This window comes from Aulostomus chinensis, chromosome 12, assembly GCF_037954235.1.
Source record: "Aulostomus chinensis isolate RoL2024-O1b breed Wild chromosome 12, RoL_Achi_v1.0, whole genome shotgun sequence".
In the NCBI taxonomy this organism is placed as follows: domain Eukaryota; kingdom Metazoa; phylum Chordata; class Actinopteri; order Syngnathiformes; family Aulostomidae; genus Aulostomus; species Aulostomus chinensis.
In genome coordinates this window covers 25369848-25391571 of record NC_141331.1, presented here as the reverse complement: position 1 = coordinate 25391571, position 21724 = coordinate 25369848, and the positions used below count along the sequence as shown (strand labels likewise).

At 41.8% G+C, this 21724-nt stretch overlaps 2 protein-coding genes across 6 annotated transcripts in view; both read right to left on the bottom strand.

Moving 5' to 3' along the window:
* LOC147252559 (interleukin-1 receptor-like 1) overlaps window positions 1–3661 on the bottom strand; it is a 26286-nt gene extending 22625 nt beyond the window's left edge. The window contains exons 1-3 of one of the 5 annotated variants that reach the window (XM_086220901.1): window positions 3616–3661; window positions 3156–3483; window positions 2748–2870 (exon numbers count right to left, since the gene is read on the bottom strand). The gene's annotated coding sequence lies outside the window, so the exon portion shown is untranslated. Of the gene's footprint in view, window positions 1–463; window positions 1076–2747; window positions 2871–3155 lie in introns of those variants that run through there. The other 4 variants (XM_086220900.1, XM_086220899.1, XM_086220904.1 and 1 more) reach the window with 4 other exon arrangements.
* Window positions 3662–4390: 729 nt separating this feature from the next.
* On the bottom strand, window positions 4391–21697 carry LOC147252558 (interleukin-1 receptor-like 2). Its single transcript, XM_086219439.1, has 14 exons — window positions 21659–21697; window positions 20649–20730; window positions 20374–20521; window positions 20142–20220; window positions 17544–17745; window positions 17218–17386; window positions 16343–16517; window positions 15873–15938; window positions 15643–15769; window positions 14578–14717; window positions 10152–10295; window positions 9815–9979; window positions 7843–8043; window positions 4391–6617 (listed from the first exon to the last, which is right to left on the bottom strand). The coding sequence occupies exons 4-14, from the start codon at window positions 20209–20211 to the stop codon at window positions 6424–6426; spliced, it is 1653 nt and encodes a 550-aa protein (XP_086075565.1). The 5' UTR covers window positions 20212–20220; window positions 20374–20521; window positions 20649–20730; window positions 21659–21697; the 3' UTR covers window positions 4391–6423.
* Between the last annotated feature and the right edge of the window lie 27 nt (window positions 21698–21724).

Below are 21724 nucleotides of genomic sequence, written 5' to 3'. Positions count from 1 at the left end.
TAGGATGGGGGGGTACAGCAATACAAATATTTCCTTGTGTATTCCAAATACAGCAGAATCTTTTTTAAAGCATCTCAATAAAAGTAAACTCAAACAACTGAGTATTGTTTGGGGAAAGAGATAAAATAGTGTCAGTGTAACTCTTAGAGAGTTGAATCGAACTCTGTCTCAGATAACATTTGGTCCCACTCGAAATGAGAGGAAAACCTTCTCCACTCTATATTTAGTTAGTTTAGTTGAGCATTTAGTGTTTTAACGTTGTTTTTCTTCTTATTTTTGGGTTACACCTGCTCTACTAGGAAAGTGTCATGAGATAACTTTAACTTTTTTTGTGATTTGGTGCGACAGAAATCAAACTGACTTGGCTGTTCTTGCTTGTGCAGGTTTGATGGGGAGTCATTATAAGCTGCTCACTGGTCCTTCTGAGCAAACACAGCTGTAACTGCATAAATAAAGCCGTTACCTTTTTTGCACTTGAAGCTGAAGAGGTCTGTTAAATATGACCAGGGCTTCACTTCTTTTACTTTGAGTTGGACTTCAGCAGAACTGTTGAGCTGGGACCACACCACCGCCCGTCTCCATGTTCCTTGTGATTCAGCGCAGTTTTGTTTTCCAACCCATCATTCACTGCAGTTGTTTCTGGGCTGTCACTCTTTTTCCCTAGGTTTTTTTTTCTTGGTAATGGATGTAATTTAAAATGAAGTGAAGAACAATTCTTAAAAAAAAAAAAGGAAAGATAAGAAGTTCTGTTTAAAGTTAAAGAACAAAAGAAACCCCAAAAAATTGGAATAGAAAAGAAAAGGGGAGATGGATCAGCCGCTCTAGAAGCTCGCGTAAAAGAAAGAAGAGTGGAAGAGCACGGGCAGCGGATGATGTCGCCACTATGATAGTAAACTGGTCCGCCTCGGGGAGTGACCTCTGACCTGTGTGGGGTTGTAGGCCTTTTACTTCTCAGATCAACGTATTTAGCTGGTTGAACAGACAGCAATCACATCTCACACTGACAGATCACCTAGAGAATAAGACTGCTCAGCGTTATGACAACCACAGACAGTTAACCGTTAACCCTTGACAACCACAGACAGTTAACCGTTAACCCTTGACAACCACAGACAGTTAACCGTTAACCCTTGACAACCACAGACAGTTAACCGTTAACCCTTGACAACCACAGACAGTTAACCGTTAACCCTTGACAACCACAGACAGTGAAACATTCTAATATCATGTTTATACACATGGGTGTGTGTGTGTGTGTGTGTATATATATATATATATATATATATATATATATATATATATACACACACACACAATATATATATATATTGTGTATATATATATACACTATATATACTGTATACAATATATATACATATATACTATATATATACACATATACTATATATATACACACAATATATATACACACATAAATATACACACATATATATATACACACATATACACATACATACATACATACATATACACACACACATATATATATACATACATATACACATACATACATATATACACATATATGTATATATATATACACACACACATATATATATGTGTGTGTGTATATATATATATGTGTGTGTGTATATATATACATATACATATATATACATACATATATATGTATATATATATATATATATGTATATATATGTGTGTGTGTGTATGTCTCCTCAGTTCATAATCTCAGGTCTCCTCCGCAAGGTGAATGTTTTTTACACCCTGCGTGGGTTGAGGTTTCAGAGAGGTGAGAAACTCCCTTTGGCGAACCACTGACTGGAATAAGTTCTGGGGTCAGGGTTATCAGCAGGTCGTAACTGGTACACATCTTGATAAAGAGAGAAGCAGATGTTCTTAGTTCATGTCAGCGGTGAATTATAAATAAGAAGGTCAAGAGAATTGTTCTGCTCCTCTTCCAAAATTAAAGCCCCTTTCACATTGCACCAAAAACGCGGGTCAACGCAGGTGTTTGGGCACTTTGAAAGGGTCGACTCGGCATTCCGACCCACGTCCACCGACCCTCCAAGCGACCCAGGTGTTAGCGGCTCACCTCGGCTCTGCTTGGCTCACCTGCAGTGTGAAAAGGGCAACCCGCATTGTCTCATGTTTGCCACGAACTTCCTGTCGCATTCTAATTTTATCATTGTGCCGCCTGACAGACTGTCATTGTGGAAGCTCTGGAAAATGAATAAATAAATAAATAGGGCTGGGCTGTGAGAGCTGCTCGCTCATCTCTCAGTAAAGTTTTGGCCTCTGCCATCAGATCAGTCTTCCTGTTGATGTCCCTGAGACTCTATTTCACTCCTTTTTTCTAACAATTTACATGTGTTTGACCTTAGGTGAATTCATCGCTGCCTGGGAACTCCCACCAACCGGGGAACCCCAACGTGAACTGCCCAAGCGCAACCCTGTTTATAAAGAACTTGTATCGCGATCTTCACAACTTTTTATCGATCATGGCAGCGCACTGGCAGGATCGTGGAAAGTGAAATGAATTGTTTGTCGCAGAAAATAAATAAAATGAAATTGAATAGCTTATAATATAAAAATGAGTCTGGAGATTCACGACTTAACAGAGCAGGAACAGTTAATTAAATTAAAATAAAATAAAATCAGAAGTCCAGGGAACTTCAGGAGGCAGGAACAGTCAGTCTCCACTCTTTTTTCAATGGATTAACAGGAACACCACAGGAACAGTAAGAAAGAAAGTCTGAACTCACAAGTCCAGAGGTTCACGGAACAGGAAGGGGAGGTAGGATGGTGAACTTGCATTTTAGTGAAGGCAGGCACAGGAAAAAAGTGTCCTGGGGATACCTTTAGGACTCACACCTTTTCACCAGCATCTGAATCAAGTAAGGAAGAAAGATAAGAGACAGAAGCAACATTATTTTTTTACCGATAAGCTTCCAAATGGTTTTCCAGTCTAGACACAGGAGTGCAAACCCATCACCATCACATCACAACAATGCAAAAAGGTGACACAGATACAATCCTATGCAAAACAATGACATATTTGACCTAAAAGGCTATTGCCATCTAAAAGTGATCAGTCTGCACCCCTGTGGACAGTCCACCGATGTTTAAAATCAATCAAATTCCATCTTCATTAACATAACTAGGTTTCTTACCTTCAGGTTTCTTCTTGAACTTGTACTTTTTGTTGGAGCTTGCAGCATTGAGGAGGGCCTTCTCTTTGACTACGTAAGTGTAGAAGTCCTTGCAGCTGAATGTGAAGTTGCTCCTCACCTGGATTTCTGACTTGATGAGGTCCACTGAACATCTGTTCCTTGTGTCCGTCCAGCATCCTGTCTGCAGCAGTCACTTTGTCAGCTAAAGAATCGTTGTTAGGTCGGAGGAAAGCATCCATAGACTTCGATGTCTCTTTCTGTTGGACATGTTTCTTGTGAGTCTCCGAGAGCCTGTGTGGTTTCACATCGTATTCCCCTCCATGTCCGACTGAAAAGGACGTTTCGCAAAGTTCACAAAAGCCCTCTCAGTGTCCCCCTGAACCCCTGTCACCCACAAATACTGACTTCCCCGCTCTCTTCTGTACACACACCCTCTCTTTTTAGTCGGTGGCCCACTCACGTTAGTTTCTTTCTCCATTTTTCATGTAAGCGCGCGTCCATGTCCCAACGTATGTGAATTGTGTTTTGCTGCACGTGCGTGCGGTGTCACGACAACAACAAAAAACTGTTTACGGCAACCTCTCACCCCAGTCAGCTGTTCAACAGAGGGGTGTGGAGACAGTGCTGTGCTGAACTGATGGCCGTTCGTCTGGTTGCCTCTGGTTGCCTCAGGGCGAAAGACTAGAGTGATCAAGTTTTTATTACAGGAAGCATTGATTTTGCGGGACACGGCCTCAATTTGCGGGACGCATATATTTGGCTTCAAACGCTGTACGTGCACGCGCTACGCGGGACGGGTGGTCACCCTAGTTTTCTTAGAAACAGCAGAATGCATTTTTTGTCCATGGAAAAGATGTGTTCACTCTTCTGCCTCACCATGACCAGAGAGGTACTCTGTTGTGTGTGTGTGGGTGTTTCGGCCTTTTCTCGGAATCGTTTTGAAGTCTTCCACATGGCTCTGCGTGAGACAACGTGACCATGACAAAACATGTGCAACAGAGGATGCGCTTATGAGTAATTGTGGAAGCATGAATGATTACCCTTGATATCATTTTCATTGAGAGTTTCATTGTTTTAGGAACGTCTTAACAATAATTGAATGGATTATTTTGGACTTGGAAGCAGACACCCGAGGGACGCGTGAGAGTGTATCATCGCTGGAGCTGACCTAAGCTGCTGTACAGCCCACACAGTGGGAAGTAAAAGAACAAAGACGGGAGAAGCACAAATAAAATTAGTTAATTTAATGACTGATAGGAAAAACTCCACCAACATGAAGTTTGAAAAGCAAGTTTTTATACAGATTATGTTGATGCTCTGTTAATAAGTTTGACACGAAACTAAATAGCTTCTACAGTTATTTGGTACAGGAATTAACCAAGTACAGAATAAGAATACTTAGTACTGTAAAGACTCATTTAATCCTCCATTCACTAGAACTCAATGAAATGCTTTTACAGTCCATTACACATTAAGTCCATTCACTTGAAAGCACTCCCAGTCCTCCCCGTCAGCAGGAATCCATTACCATTATTTTAATCATTAGTCACGGTCACTCCAGAGGTCTCTCATTATGTGGCATTCCATTACAGTGGTTCATTTCAGGAATTCTCCATTGCACCTGGAGCTCTTCTAGCGTCCTGCATTGATTATGAAGGGTTGCAATGAGTGAAGCTCAAGTGACTGAGAGCTCAGGGGGTGGGTCGGGAAAGACGCAGATGGAGCCAAACCCAGCAAGGCAACTTCTCTGGTAATGCTGAGGAATTTCCTGTCCTCAAGCCGGTGTCTGTCTCTGATCCCGCTCAGCTGTTGTTCATGATAGCTCCGGCTCAGGCAAGCTGGTTTAGCCTTTCAGATCAGTCGTGCTCCCGGCCAGCAGGAGCTCTCAGTCAGTCAGTCACCCTCACTGCACGAGCAGGCCGCCGGTTCTTTGTCATAAGTCAAACATCGACAGAATCCCTTTGAATTAGGACTGTAGCCTTCCTGTTGTATAGGTGTTTCTGCACTTCTGTGAATCACATACATGCATACAAAGCCAGACACATCTGTCTGGTGTGTGTGTATCTGAGTGTATAACTGTATAGTAAGTAAAGATGTATGTTGATGTATGTCAATGTTTAGAAATCTTTGGCTGTATCTCAAAGAAATTACTTACTTATTCTTGTAAAATAAAGTATAACACAAAATCTATACAGAAATATCACATCCTGACCATAAAGACAAAGACGGTCAAACTTGACAGTAAACCAACAGGATGTCTGAGTTGCACCGAAAGCGAAAATGTCAAGAAAAATGCTGATCATCACTGATAACATTTTACGCAACACAACTTGACACCTTACATCAAAAAAAAGAAGAGTTTCCATTGAACAAAATACCTTTCACATTAACAATCAGGCTAAATATACACAGTTAAATACATGGATTGATAACCTATCCAAAATATGTTAAATAGGAACTTTTCTTGTAAAAATACACTTTTGTGTTAAAAAAATAACATACGGTCAAACTCTGGGCAGCATTTTCGCTCTTGTGACACTTCTGTGGTGTCATGCCCAGCACATCAGGTTACACAAAGTCATTACTCCCAATGCAGCGAAATCTAGAATCATTACTTCAGTTACTTCACATGTAGAGATGTTTGCATGCATGTAGGGTTAGAATACCCCGCATCCTCGCACCTCAAACCCTGGACAATAATAACCGTCCATGAAGGGCAGACATTAGCGGCTCTCTCATATTAGGGCTGTAACCATTCGAGGAATTTTAATAGAATTAATGAGTTTGGACTTTGCTTGTTTTAAATATATAATTTTAGGGCTGCTCATCCCCCCCAAAACTTGTTAATGTTGTGTTTTTCCATTGAAATGCATTACAGCTTGAATGCAGCATTTTCATCCACACCGTCCGGCACAGACATTGCGAGCAGCTCTCCTCACAAAAGTGAGCACGTTGTTTTGAGTGTTGTACAGCCTGCAACAGGTAGGCAGGTAAAGTATAATGTGAACTGCCATGATGATCATTTTAAAAAATTTTTATTGAACCAGGGGAGGTTCACTGAGACGAATGTCTTTTTAAAATAATCTCCTGAGTCATTTTTCTAAGGTTTTCTGAAAAAAAAAAACAACAACTAGAAACTGGAGACAAAAAGTCATAAGGAGTTTTTCCTTAGCCAGACTCACCCAGCCAGTCCGGGCACGGAGCCTGCGACCTTCTGGTCACAATCTCGCTTCTCTAACCCGAAAACCACCACTGAACCAGTTAAATCTTAGACGACAGTCTGACATTTCCTTGTTGGCACTGAGGGCATGTGGTACCTCAGTTTCTTCCAGAAGTTTCTGTTCGAGTGCAGTATCCAGAGATTGTGGGTTCCAGAAAAGGTTGTCCTCCACTTCAGAGCTCCTTGTTTCCTTTTAATATAGCGAAGAGACTCGGGCAGGAGACCGTAGTCCACCGGACCATCTGGTGGAGCAGAGCACAGGCAGGACAATTGATTTGAATTGAATGAACATATGGATTTGATCCATTTCAGAGTTTATTTCAGAAAACAAACGTGTTTGATGCAAATGAAACTAAAACAACTGGCGACCACGTTTATAGCCTCAGTTTTCTCTGTACCCCGGAGCTCAGCCATGACGCTGTATTTTTAATAAATCAAAATGTTTTTTCAAAACAGCTCGGCACATTGAGACTTCCAGACACTTGGATTATTTCAGGCAAGCAGCATGGAGGAATTAGGATGTATTTGTTGTACTTTTAAAAGTTGGTCACTGTTCTCTTCCACTTTTTAAGAGAATACTGCTCCACTTTTTCCTGTGAAACTCTAGAATTGTTTTGTGGACTAAAACACCCACACATGACTGCATCAGCATGAGGATGAGTAGATAATGAGGGACTTTTCCTTTTTGGATGAACTGTCCTGTTAAACATTGTAATATAAAATGAAACCATTGTGTCTGTCCTGTAGTTATCATTGTCAGACTCCATATGACCAAAGTTAATTTCGCTTCCCACAGTTTGAGATGCAGGCAGAGTGGCCGTCTGGCAACCAAAGGGTCGCTGGTTCGATCCCCACTTCCCCCCCGTGACCATGTCCAAGTGTCCTTGAGCAAGATACTGAACCCCTAATTTCTCCTGATGGTCCTGTGATGGATTGGTGACCTGTCCAGGGTGAACCCCACCCTTTGCCCAATGTCTGCTGGGATAGGACCCCCCCCCCCCCCGAACAGATGGAAGAAGTGGTGTAGAAAATGGATGGAGGGATGGACAGTTTGAGATGCAGTACTTTGAGTAACCGACAGTCCAAACATCCGTCCAGCCGACCAAAGCTACACCTACACCTACACTTCCTGGACAGCTACTGTATGGAACAGCTAGGATTGTCACTTGTTTTCTGATCTGGTTGTTCTTCCTCTTTGGTCCAGACAGAAATATCTCAGCAACTACTGGATGGAGGACATTTGATAGACACCCATGTCCCCTTCAGGCTGAATCATCACAGCTTGTCTGACTTGTTCTGAACTTCCACATATCATTTCTAGATTTCTGTTTGTCAGATACGTTACACGACCAATTACCAGCAAGTCATGACATTCTCACCAGCCTCAGTTTTGTTTAACCAAACTCACGATCAGCCAAATTCTCTCCCATTTGTCCTCCAGTGAATGACAGTAGAATCAGTTCTCACCTATTTCCACAAGAATCACTTGAAGGTTGTTCTGTGTTAGGGCGTTGTAAAGGGCAAGTTTCTGCTCATAGCAGAAGAGGTCTTGGTCATCGTGGAAAGGACCCGCCTCCTCTGTTCTGGAGCTTGGCTTTGCCTCGGCTGACAAGAGGATTATCACTCTGTGGCATATCTGCACGGTGCTGGCAATAATGTCACAAAATGCTGAAAGAGATTTAAAACTAGAATTAAGACTAACACAGGCAAGTTGCATCTCTATGTTATAGAAAGCATGTGTTTTTACTGTCAGACAGATGTCAAAATGGCTCTCCCCAAACTGTAAAGCAGAAACTGTAGTAACTGTAGCTCCAAACCCAATTTGCTTTTCTGCAACCACTTCCTCCTCCTCGTTGAGTGTCATCCCGCTTTAAATGGTCTCTACAAGCCCCAAATGATGCCGAGAAAGGCCACAGTTGAATTCTATTCATTTATTTATTCATCAATTTAAAAGAAGGCACTGGGCATGTTAACAAAAATTTCCATGTAAATACACTGGAGTGCAGCCACAGGATAACTTCATCTGTTGTCCCTTGGCAGGCTGCTGTTGCATCGCAGGAACAAAAGAAAGTAGTAAGTAAGGAAGACATAGGAAAACTGTAAAAACAACTACAGAGGAACGTTTAAAAAAATCATACTTATTCAAGAATGCTGCAACAGTGGTAGGAGAAGGAATTCCTGTCCAGGACTTTCACTTTTTAAAAAAAAAAAAAAAAGCATGATGCAATAGGTTTAAGGTTTAAACTGCAAGTTAATTATCAGCCAGTGTAACAGTAATCATGGAGCGTGGAAACACAGGGCTCTCAGGGACACCCTGATCCGTTCAAGCTCTTGACAATTCAAGTTGTCCGTGAGCTCTTAACACGACTGTTGAAAGACACTGCTGAGGGAAGCAGACGGAGTTTGGAGGGGGACAGGCAGGTCGTGGGTTTGGAGAACATCATGCACATCGTTTTGTGGTGTTCAAGGAGAGGCCACAACACCGGACAATTTCTGTGCAGCTGCTCGGTGGTTTTGGTACATCATGGTATCAACACTTTCACAAACATGAGGGTAAGTTATTCACATACGAGGTCCTAAATTCCAGTTTTTAACACCATTATCTTTTGATAACAAGTAAATTCATCTAATTATGGTGACAAAACAGTTTGTTATCTCATAATCACTCGATAGCCTGTTTTAACGAGATAACCAAGCTTATCAGCACAATGTAAACTATTTGACACATGTTTTTATCAAGAGATCAGGAGGGCCACATGCAGAGATGGCAGCTTGAAACCGTATCACATCAAGCCAGCGTCACGTCCTGCCAGTGGACACCTCTGCTGCCAGCATGTGAAGTTCCGCTGTGGGGGAGGACTGATCAGAATATTATCTTCCACAGAGAGACACAGTGCGAGTCCTGCATGTGTAACCCTGACCTGAAGAGCATTCTGATGACTTCATCAATAATGGCTTCTTCAGTTTCATCTTAAATCAGTTGCTACAGGTTTGACAGTCCTATGCATGTGGCACGCCTCATCTCTCATGCATGTCCTCTGAGTCATGCCGCCCTTGAGCAACAGTTAATCCAGCAGAATTCATTTCAGAGTTCATATGATGTACGTTATGTTTGTGGCGCTCTATGTCAGTTTAGCCTGCAAAATATCTTTCGTTGTTTATTGTCAAGGTGACAATGTGAATGTGAGTGTTTTTTGCTGCTTTTTTAAAATTTTTGTTTTGTTGATATTGTGGACATGAACAGAAATCAGAAGTTATTATTTGCAACAACTGCTCTGTGTCGGTCTTGACAGAAGGAACCAAGATCTGTTCTTTGCCGGCAGCAGTACGGGGACACAAGCCTTGTTACTTGGCCCCCCAGGCAGAGGTGGGAAGGTTTTGGACCCTGTCATGCAGGAGAGCCCTCTAAATACAAAGCAGATGAGTAGTTTGCTCTGACCTTCTCCAGGGCAGTCGTCCCGTCCTCTGATATACAAGGAGTAGCCATGTTGTTTCTCCAGCTCCTCAGGCAGAATATGCAGGGCGAAGTGGGCCATCTCTACTGAACTCAGGCTATCGGGATGGAGGAAGCTCACATAGGCATCATAGAGCTTGACATCTGGAGCTGTAGAGGTGAGAAGGACTACCACTGTTAACAATGACTGACTGTATTTGTGACTGAACCTGCTCTATTTTCAAAGAGCACATGTGTCCATTAACCTAACAATGAAGTCACCAGCAGAACCTAGTCCAGGGATTCCACAGAAAAACAGGTTGGTTCTTGATGAAACACACACCTTGCGGTTTGGAAAAATGCCTCAGCAGTGTCCTGGAAGCCAGCATGAGATCTGTTTTACAGAAGACGGCAGCAGCCAGACCCACAACAGCCAAGGAGGCTGCGAGGCAGAGAGCCACACTATTGTAGTGGGAACTGAAGTCTGCTGTAATGAAAGGAAGGCAGACAAAATTTAATATTTAAATCTGCAATTTGATAAATGTAGGAATGAAATGAACAGAGCCTGTGGATTAGGAGTATTAGTCTCAGAAAGCATGTTGTCAATCCCATGAGTTTCTCTGGCCATCTCCTGACCTCAAGGAACAAATGGACAACAGCAGCAGACAGGATGAAGGGGAGGAGGTGAGAAGCAGCTGATGAACAGGTGATACAGTCGTTGCTGGGATGGGGAAACCATCTGCCCTTTGTTGTTGATGGTATAAAGGTTGAGACATTGTAAAGATCAGCAGAGAGCACTCAGCAGTCTTCTCTCCATGCTGCATGCATCAAAGAGACTTGACTCATCACACCGAGTCTGTGATTCTTCAGAGAATTAGCAACTCTCAACGGTCTACAAGGAGAATTTCCCTGACATAAATCACAAGGAAAAGACAACAATAACACGATAAGTTCTGTAGGAAGATATTCAAGAGTGATCGCCAGTGTAGAGATCCCCTTAGTAACTAATAAGTCATTTTTAGATTAAACTTACAACATTTGTGCTTTGCATGTGTTCTTAAAAAAGCAACATTTAAACCAATAATAATAATAATTAATAATAATATTACTGAACCAGTAATTCTCCATTTCATCTGTTTTCTACAATGAATCCCTTTCATCTAACCGTGCTCAGTGTAAACTGCAGCCTGCTGTGGAAAGTATCTGACCCAGCGGTTATAAGAAACAATGGTATTGGCCCAGAATTTCCTTCCTCTGAGCCAAACCTGTCATTTCACGTCATGTCCATGCTGTCTACATGCCAGTCCCACTCCTTGTGCCCCACGTGTCTTTGTAATGTACCAGTGAATATATTAGCCTCTGTCCCTCAGTCCTTTAGCAGATCATCTAATGCACTTGGACAAATGTCTAAAGGGTTCCAGTTCTGTTTCCTGCTTTTACTTTTAAAACTTACAACCTGTCCTCTCAATCCAACACCTACAGACATCCTGCAGACCGTCTTGCTCACAATCAAGCCAATCAGCCAACTCGTCAGCTGTGGTTAAATTGTATTAAGAAAGAAAAAGACTGGCACTTCTTCTGCCACTAGATGGCAGCACCTGCAGCCATCAAACTTGAAGCAAGTTGTTGTACTTACTAGGGCTTTCCTTCTGGTCTAAGTTCTTGCTGCTGTTGCGCTTTGGACAGAAACGTCTGCCAAATGAAAGAGTAGAATTGCAGCAGAATCGTAGAATTTCAACCCTCATTCACGTCCGTTGCTATCGGCCAGAAAGCTTCCTGTCTTCTTTGTGGATGGATTCACTTCTCATTGCTTTCACCATGAGCGTCTCTGAGATGTGATCTGAGTCTAACTTCCAGTGTCGAATCAAGTGACGCTCTTTGTGGCTGTGAGGCTCCAAGAAGCATGACAATATAGAAACAAATGCGGCAGAAGAGAAGCTAGCAGGCTCGTAAACACGGGTTTAACAATCGGCATGTCTCCCATTACAGAGCAATTAAAGTGCACGTAATCTACACCTGGGGTTCAACACAGAAGTGAGGACACCATGTCACAGTTCCTAGGTGGATGGGTTTTTTTGGTTTGGTTGGTTTAGAGTGTCACAATATGTGGGGCACATGACATATTTTTGTTTTGTTTTTGTTAAGGTTGGCAGTGGGACAACACCCTGGCGACTGGCTATTATAAAGTGATGTGACAGACTGTGTATGTGTAGGTTTTGGAGAACTCAATATGCTAGAGTATAAATGGGCTTAAGATATGGTTCATATGGTAAGGTTTATTACTTGGAATACAAATGGATCACATAAACCTGCTAAGAGGAAGAAATGATGTCCTGTCTTGGATCTCCACAAGCAGATGTGGCCCTGCTAGAGGAGACACATCTGGTGGATACAGGATGGGTGGGAAAGGTACATCAGGGCTCTTAGTCTAGCAATAAATGCAGGGTTGCATTACTTGTACATCAGAATTTTAGCTTTGTCATGTTGAAACAACACAAAGACAATGAAGGGAGGATAATGTGTGTTGAGGCTAAAATAAATGGAGTTAAGATTAATATATGTAATATATATGTCCAAGATAATGGGGGGAAAATAGTGATATAGTGATTATAACCAAGTACAAGATGGGGTTTTGGATGAAAGGTCCTTCACGACGTTATTAAATCTAGTAGGTGGAGGACGAATGTGCCACTGCTTCAGGATGAAACTTTTCCTAGTTATTAGGGGAAGATCTTGAGATGTTCTTTGACACTGATAGAGGATCAGCTGAGACAGGTTCAGTGTGGGGGCCCTCTGAGGCTTACATAAGGGGTAGAATAATAGCTCCCACAAGTAAGAAGAGAGGAGACAGTGTAAAAACAAATGCTAGGGTTAGAATCCCGTGTGAAGGAGGCAGAAAAAGAACTTGCGGATAATCATACTGAGGACCGTTTGAGAAAAGTACGCGAGATAAAACTTCAGTTGAATGAGCTATGCAATAAAAAGGTAGAATTTGCTGTGTTTAGAATGAAAGGTAACTTTTATGAGAGTGGGGAAAAGGCCAGTAAATCATTGGTTAGGCAATTAAAAAAACAAAACAAAAACAAGACGCTAGTTTTGTAATACCTGCAATTAAAAACGCATATGGGGAGTCAGTAACAAGTGTAAAGGACATTAATGAGGTATGCTAAGACGTTTATGTGAAGCTTTACAAATCAGAAGTAGATTCACCAGAAAAACAGCTGAAGCCTTTTTTCGTTAATATAAATATTCCAAAACTGTCAGAAGAACCAGTAGCACAGATGGAGGGAGCGACTGCTAAAGGAGAGGTTAGAGGTGCAGCAGAAGCACTGAAAGCTGGAGGGACTACCAGTTGAATCCCTCCCAGAGACCCATTTTGAAGCACTCTCAGCGGGTGTGGTCTGAGGTGCATAAATAGATGGGGGAATCACAACACAAGCAGGGCATTCTTCCATGTAGGATAACCGGCGTATGGTGATAGGTAAACACTCATTTTGTTGGGATCCTTGGCAGAGGAACGGTGTGTGTGTGTGTGTGTGTGTGTGTGTGTGTGTGTGTGTGTGTGTGTGTGTGTGTGTGTGTGTGTGTGTGTGTGTGTGTGTGTGTGTGTGTGTGTGTGACTGATGATCTGTGGGAGGACACAGTTTTTAAGTCACATCAGGAGTTAGTGGATCAATTTCATTGGGAGGGAAGGGGGGAATTTCAGAAATATCTGCGACTAAGGAGCAGTGTGTGAAGTGTTCCCACTAAACAAGAGTGTAGAGGAATCTAATATGTTACCAAACCTTTTTGACTTGCCAACTACAATGCATACTAATTCAGTATTTTACAAAAATATAATGGAATTGCAAAGTGTGAATAATGAGAATCTTAGATGAATATAGCAAAGAGGTTTAGAATGTGAAATAAGTAAGGAGAAAAGGCAAAGTATAGTTTCCAAGCTTGGGTGGGCCACTGGGGACATTGGAAGTACTACAGAATCGTATATTGACACTCCTATGACGCTTTTTAAGAGTGGACTCAGTAGAAGACGAAAGGTGCTGGAAGTGTAAGAGAGAAAACGGTACATTTTTACATGCCTTAACTCCTGCAGTATTACCCTTCTGGAAAGAAATAGTCAGGAAACTGGGAGACTGGTTGGTTACTGGTTACTGATATCTCCACTGTTCTGTCTCATGGGAGACAGCACACTCTTGCCACTAGGAGTCAGGAAAGGGCAGCATGTGCTCATAACTGCAGGCCTCATGGCTGCAGCAAGGCTAATACTGAGGAACTGGAAGAGCGCATGCAGGCCAGGCTGCAGCCAGGACTCAGCTGATGACAGACACTGCATCTTATGAATACTTGATTTCCAGGAAGAACATTGTGAAAGGGAAGTTCCATCTGGTATGGGACTCTCTTTTTATTAATATTAAAGCTCTGCAGGATTAAGCACATGTTGAAACACATCGCAATTGATAGAATCACAAATGATATAAGTGTATAGAGGAGTGTAGAGAGGTGTTGTCCTGTTAGTTTAGTTTTGACTGCCGTGTGTGTTGGGTTTTGTTGTCTTTTGTACGTTATTTGTTTTGGTCGTTGAAAGATAAATAAATACTTTAATGCCAAAAAAAGAAACCATTTCGCTGTAATTCGACTTATACAGGAGAGTAGAAGAAGCTGACCTTTTTCATTTGCTGTTAAAGTAGGGGTTTGCTACATGGCAGGGGTAATAACATACATCTCACCCTGGTGTAGTTCATGGAGAAGAGAGGCAGAGAGGGGAGTACCTTCTTGAAGCAGCACAGATCCTTTGCTCTGTGCAAATGGGCTCATGACGTTGCAGAAAATGGGAACGTTTAGGAATGAATGGAGAACTTTAGAAATGGACAGGGTGGACACGCCGTACACCTTGCCTTTGCTGACATTACTGAAAGGGAAAAGAGCATCGTCAATCAGTTGACCCGCGTCTTCATGCTTTTGTTTTGCTTGCATTAATTAATTAAATATTGCACTAATAACAACATCATTTTGCAGTAAACCATGGAAGTAGATGTGTAGCGGGTGAGTGATAAAATACATCAACAATGAGAAAATATAACATTTACATTCTCCAAAATGTGCATGAACATATCAAGCCTAGTTTTTCCCCATCCAGCCCAAATTAGCCGACTGCAGCACTCCTGCATCTCAGGGAGTAAAAAGAAGCCTCCATTCATCTGATATTTTCCATCCATTTCTGTTGGACGGTATCATTTTAGTTGTCCGGGCAAGTTTACAGTCAGTAGATTTTAGTTTTGCTACTAAATTCACACAGAGGAATGGAGGTCTGCCGTTGTTTTTTGTGTGTGGATGCCGGATGGATCATTTCTACAAGCAGAGCTGGGTGACACAAAGCATATCGGCGCATTACTTCCCTCTCTGCTTTCCCATTTTTGTTGAGGCGATATGTCAGGAACTCCTTGAGGGAATTTCTTTACATTTGCAACAAAGTTTCACTGGAACTCAAGGATGAACTGAAAATATTTTGGTGGTCCAAGGTCTTCTTAAACTGTGAAAGGCACCATAGAACCACGACGCTGTATTTCTTCTGATTATTTGGCAGCTAAAGAGTTGCGGTGGTTATCTTATGTCTTTGTGGCTCCACAACAAGTCCCACACTAATTTATCTGTGTGCAGAATGATACAGGGCTTTGCGAAGCTACTTCCATATTTTACATATTATATATACATATACAGTACACACACACACACACACATATATATATATATATAGAGAGAGAGAGAGAGAGAGAGAGAGAGAGAGAGAGAGAGAGAGAGAGGTTGAAACTACATGGCTAGAAGCAGAAACTCACTAAATCAATGACTCCTTTAACTCCTTGTAATCCGTAGTGAAGCTGTCGTCGATAGTCCAGTAGATGGATGTCTCCTTGTCCACACTGTAGCCTACATAAACGACACACGTCAGCTTCATGCTTGAACCTGATCAGGGATAAGGAGAAAACACAGTATGTCATTGTACTGTACATGCACTCTTATTTCATTGTGTTTTTGTGTGTTGTTGTTGTTGTTGTTTTTTACTTGCCAACTTCAGCAAAATGGATCTCATTGTTAGGGGCCAGCACCTCAGGGTCAACAAAAACTGTGGACTCTAGAGACACATGAGCGTAGTGGTAAAGATTACGGAACAGTCCATTCATATCGAGACAGGATACGCCAGATTAACTGGAGGGGGAATCAGGTAAATGATCAAAATGAAGCACAGCATGTTTTACACAGTTAACCAGATTTTTTTTTAAATCGGAGCAGATGGTGGCGGTTCTCATTCTGAGAATTGATTAGCACACATACAAACCTGTTTCCTTGCGTCTCTACCCTACTTCAATTTATTCAATTGTAACACCAAAATTTTGATATTTTTTGTAATCAAGTGCATTTAATTGACCAGAAAGTAGTTTGAGAAAATACATACATTTTTCAGATGATCTAAGAGGCTCTCTATGTTTAAAAAAACCACTTCAACCTAAATAAATCTGCATGACCTGCAGTACGTACCATTTTTAATGGTCAGCAGGATGCTACGCGCAGAGGTGTATGTCTTGCCATTCACGCTGACATCTACCAGGCAGGTGTATTTCCCAGCATCCTCCTCTGAAGCTGCAGGCAATCTCATGGAGCCACGTACATCCACAGTGATGGGTTCCCCTTCCCGCTGGATTGGGTGGCAGTCCTGCCCCGGGAAGCACACTCTCTTCTCATTATTGATAACAGAAAATTAAAAAAAAAAAAAAAAAAAAAGACTAACAAAGTCCAAGAAAATGGAATCAAATGTAAAAAAAAAAATAAAAAAATTAAACACCCACAAATATAAGACAAAAAGTGCGACCCCATCTGAATAACTATGTCTTAAAATTTGTTTTTAAAATTTAAATTGGAAAAAAAACAATCAAAAGAAAAAAATGATAGATTCATGGATATTTAGCTGAAAGGATAATTTCTTTGCCTTACACTGAAACTTATTGGAGCCCAGACAGAGTGCATCTGTTAGCCCTGTGGAAGAATGGGGATAAGTGAAGTAATTCGCCCTGGTAAACCCCAAATTACCAAATTTTCTTTCATGCCATTCAAGACGAATGCAGGCTGGTTGTATCACTGGAAACATAAGCCCAGATATTTCTGAGCATTGGGAGGAAAATGAAAGGCTGTAGTGTATCTGCATGGCTTTGGGGGGGGGGGGCAGAGAGAGAGAGGGAGAGGGAGAGAGAGAGAGAGAGAGAGGGAGAGGGAGAGGGAGAGGGAGAGGGAGAGAGAGAGAGAAAATGCACATGGTGCAAAATCAGAGAGGCCGACAGCTGGGTTACCCAGGCCCTACACATGGCCCCTGCAGGCAGTAAAGACATGGATGTCATGTATGTCATGTATGTTCATACCTTGAGCCAGCTGATGTTTCTGGTGTCATTCATTTGGAAGATTGTTTTCTGTTTGCAAGGAAGACTGTGACTTTCCCCTCGGGTGAAGGATTTCATCTCAGATGGAGCAGGACACTCCTCTCTGGACACCCACAGCCCAAACTCCTCCCTGGCTGATTCCCTCCCGTCCCTACAGAGACGGTCAGCATTGAGACAGCAGACAAAACATCGCCCTTCAGCCTTCTGCCCAATTTCCCTTCAAAACACTAAGCAAATTTCATCCTTAGTAGACATTAAAACAAACCTCAGAGCAATGCTGTGCAAGCTATTTACTCTTGTTTTCATACCTTATCTCACAAGTGAAGGTTCCATTATGAGAAGTCTGCACAGGGAGAAACCACAGTGACCTGTCCCTGACCTCCACTCCAGGGGGCAGGTTCCTTCCCCCTCTACTCCAAGTTATGTTGGTGTGAGCATCGGCAATGTGGCATCTCAGCTCAAGGATGTGGCCAGCGCTCACATGGTGGGTCTCTGTCACCCCACTGTGGTCTGGATGGGACAGGGCAGAGGGAGACCAGTCAAATGTAAAGCAGCCAGCACGCTGTGGACGGCACACTGGCGCCAGGATGTAGAGAAGACAAGTAATCTAACGGCCTCAAGCTGAAGAACTCTTTTCATCGTTTTTACACTCTAAAATTTGTACAGGGGTTTTTTGTTCTCAAGTGCAGACACCCGTTTTTACAGCTGAATATTCAAAACCTCTACCAAAACAAATGATGATAAAATGTAAAAAAAAAAAAAAAAAGTTTCCAGTGTAAACATATTATTATTAATTTTGAACGCAACCAGTTGGAGACCCCAAGAAATGATCTCATGACGGTGACACGGCTCCATTCAAACCATGTCCGCTTCAGTTATAGACTTAATTTTTGGACTTGTGCACTCTTTAGTGTCATTCTGAGTTTAGTTTGGTGGTTCTCAAGGGTTAGTTCTCGGTGTGTTTGTAGCCTGTGTCCACTATATTCTTGTTTGTGTTTTTTATAGAAGTCTGGTCAGTTCCTGTTTTATCCAAAATGTGCATAATGGAGGTTTGCCTCAATGGCGTTCTGGCAGAGAGCCTGACTGAAATATCATTGTCACAGAAATATTGTCTTTCAGAAAAGCCAACATGTAAACAGCAACGCTAACTGCATGAGTGCTCACAGATAGAACTCAAGTTGTCCTGTTGCAGGAGTGAATTACGAAAGCGAAAGCGTGACCAAGCAGGGACCTGAGTGGTAAAGAGCAAGCATAAATTTAAGTATATATATATATATATATATATATATATATATATATATATATATAGTTATACTAATAGTAATAATGATGAGTTGTTCGCTGTTGTAAAAACCGTTTTGAAGAAAACTAAACATGATGTTTTTGCTACCAATTCCCACCCACTACCATTCCTTGTGCTTGGCTAACCAGCGTGGATCTCTGCTCCCGACGAAGCGCAGAGCGCAGGGCTTCCTGTCTTCCTGTCTTCCTGTCTGGTCTGGGACGACAGACAACAAGGGCCCTTCCATAGAAGTCATTGTGTTTCCTTTAAAGACTCTGAGTGATTTTGTTTTTTTGAGATGTTGTATCAAACCTTTAGTCTTGTTCTGCTCGGTTTTATTGTTTCTGCATTTTCCTCTTTCCATCTTTGAGGTGGAACATGACCCAGTAGGCCTCATCATCAGCCTGGTTTCATCTCGAGCTGCCTGAAACATTCTGACTCTGTGGGTTGATGAGAGATGATGTCTTTTCTTTCCCCGGTAGAAAGTTTACTGGGAAAATTCAGGAACACCATTTGATGACTCGTTCAACCCGGACTGCTCGTGTTTGATGTCATGTCTTCCACTGTTTGTTTTTACAACTGCAATACTGCCAGATCTACAAAAAGCCTTTAGAGTCCCTTGAAAGCTGCAACAACAATGCAAATACATGTAGTGGAAGCATCTAAATTAAGACTGTCAGGCCTTTGGTTCTGTCGACTGACAAGGCTCGCGCTCTGACTGGTTTTGTGCTGCACCACTGTGAGGTCGTTCACGTGAGACAAAAGAAACAGCACACTGTATTTCTGGAAACTCTCCATACATCTCTTCTTGTTAGATGTAAACCAGCCTCCTGAAATCTCGTTTCCTTTTCGACACAGGCCTCTCAGGTATGAGCCACTTCCTGGAGACTAAACCATAACCCTGTGGGTGTCGACGGTGAGGCGGGTGAGAAACCCACTGACCCGACAAACCCTTGCACCTGCTTCTTTTGAAAGAACTCTCAAAGGGTTGGACATATTGAGTCAGCTTTCAGAGGCTCGAATGATGGAGTGAACGAACAGAATGAAGAGCTTTGTTAGTTTGACTTCACACATTTTTATGTATTATTTATTTAACCAGGACTTAACTTTTCTGATGTGTCATTCACAAGAATGCAGTCCTGTTTTTTTATGGGACAGCAGTCATAGAATTATTTGTACCTTTTATAGCCAAAACAGTTTTGCTGTAATGAATAATAATAATAAAAACGTGAATAATTTGCGGTGGCAGGCAGCCCGAAGTATTTTTTAATTAACTTAAGTATTGTTGAGGGTTAAAACAGAGCCAGTAATGTTGCTACTGAGGCCAGACTTTACAACATTATATTTAATGAAGGTTTATTTCATAAACGCAGCATAAATCTGTGTTTTGGGACTCTAAATCTCATTTCTGCCAATCAGTTGTTCTTCCTGATAGGTTGTTTTTGTGCTCCATTTATTAACTTTTCAGACCTCATATTTGTCGTAGAACCAGTCAGCATTAGTTTAACCATTTACAGAGTTTCTCTTAAGCAGGGAAGACATGATTTTCTCTTGTTGTTGTTGTTACTGATAGTCGACAGCAGGAGCTTTGTTCTGCAGATATGTAGTAATGATCGGTACTCACTGTGTGTCACCACCACACGTGCCAGAAACGTCAGCGCGGCGAGTGAGTAGATCCACACTGTCACCGCCATGGTCCTCGTCTGAGAGAGCGGAAAGGTTTTGTTTAACTAAAGGCTGGTGGGATTTCTTATCATTCATTTTCAGAGTCTCAGAATAAGCAGGGTTCTTGACACGTGAACAAAACAGCCTTTGAGTCAAACCGCTGCCCATTGAAGGAAGTGAGAAATGCTTACACAAGAGGCCCGAGGAAGGGAGAGAAAAAAATCTGCCCCAGTAAAGTTCTCAGAAGTTCCTCTGAAATTTCAGGCCGAAGTGTATTTAGGCTGAATACGGTCTTCACCTCTACATGAGTGGGCGCTGTGGCCGTCTTCATCACTCCGTCTGTTAAAAACGGATTCCGTGGATGTTATTTTTATACCTCAACACCCGTCAGGTTGGTAGCAAGAAGATATTTTGTCACGATAATCATAAAAACTATACCAATAAAATAAAATGAGGAGAATTATACCAGTTTGGCCAAAGTGTTGGTCCCAGCTGTGAGAGCAACCCTCTTCCCATTTTCACACGGCAACAAAAACACTGGCACGGGCCTGGGGAAGCATGAATTCATCGATAAAAAGCCCAGACCGTCCAGAGTCAAACGTCCTGATGCAGCTTTTTGCTCCAGAAATTCCAATACTTCAAGGGTGTGTGCTGATAATGGTAAGATTCACTGATACACAGCTGCACTTCACTCCATTAAGTAGGTCCACATCAAAATTGACTGGATTAAAACCCACATAAAACACACACACACACACGCACACACACACACACATATATATATATATATATATATACACACATAAACATATATACTTGACAGTTTAATAGCTGATTAGGATGTCCACCTTGCATTTGATTTTGTTTTTATCATATCTGCATATTGCACTCTGTGTTATTATTATCGTTATTTGTTACACTTTTTAATGTTATGTTTATTCTCAATGTTGTGAGCTTGCTCTTAGTTTTAAGGTTAAATAAGAATTGAATGAATGAATACTTCATGAAAGAGGACATGAGCAGTCACGACAGGTGAAAAGCTGATGGTATTCAGACAGCATAATCACACGTTTCTCAGATTCTGGAGGATTCAGCTCATCGCTTTGTACAAATTGTTGCTCCATGACAGTTTTATATGGGACTACAGCAGAACACAGCTTCTACCCCACACCAGCGGTGCCCACGCTCAGAGTGACAGCCTTAATACTCGCTTTACTGCTCTGTTTCGTGTCTCTGTTGCTGCAGCGGAACTTCCTGGTGGATCCATCGTTATCACCTTGCATCATTGTAGAATGTTTCATCAAATCAATCATCAATCAAATCATAAGAAATAAGAAATATCCTGAAATCAAAGTGGCCATTGAGTATTTTTGTTGCCCTCACATCCTTTCATGATGCTGAAAACAGAAGAATAGGTAAAGGTATAAAGTTATCAATTAAAGGCACACTTCTCAGGTGTAATTTCAAAGAACTCACCAGGTTGAGAGTTGAGACTTCAAGACAACTGCTTGTTACCCACACTGATGATAAGAAGAGTGCTGG

Coding starts and splice junctions, on each gene's coding strand:
- LOC147252558 (XM_086219439.1), bottom strand. CDS start 20,211: ATGGCGGTGACAGTGTGGATCTACTCACTCGCCGCGCTGACGTTTCTG. Junction 17,746..20,141: donor ACGTGTGGTGGTGACACACA/GTGAGTACCGAT, acceptor TGTCCCATCCAG/ACCACAGTGGGGTGACAGAG. Junction 17,387..17,543: donor ACCTTCACTTGTGAGATAAG/GTATGAAAACAA, acceptor CCGTCTCTGTAG/GGACGGGAGGGAATCAGCCA.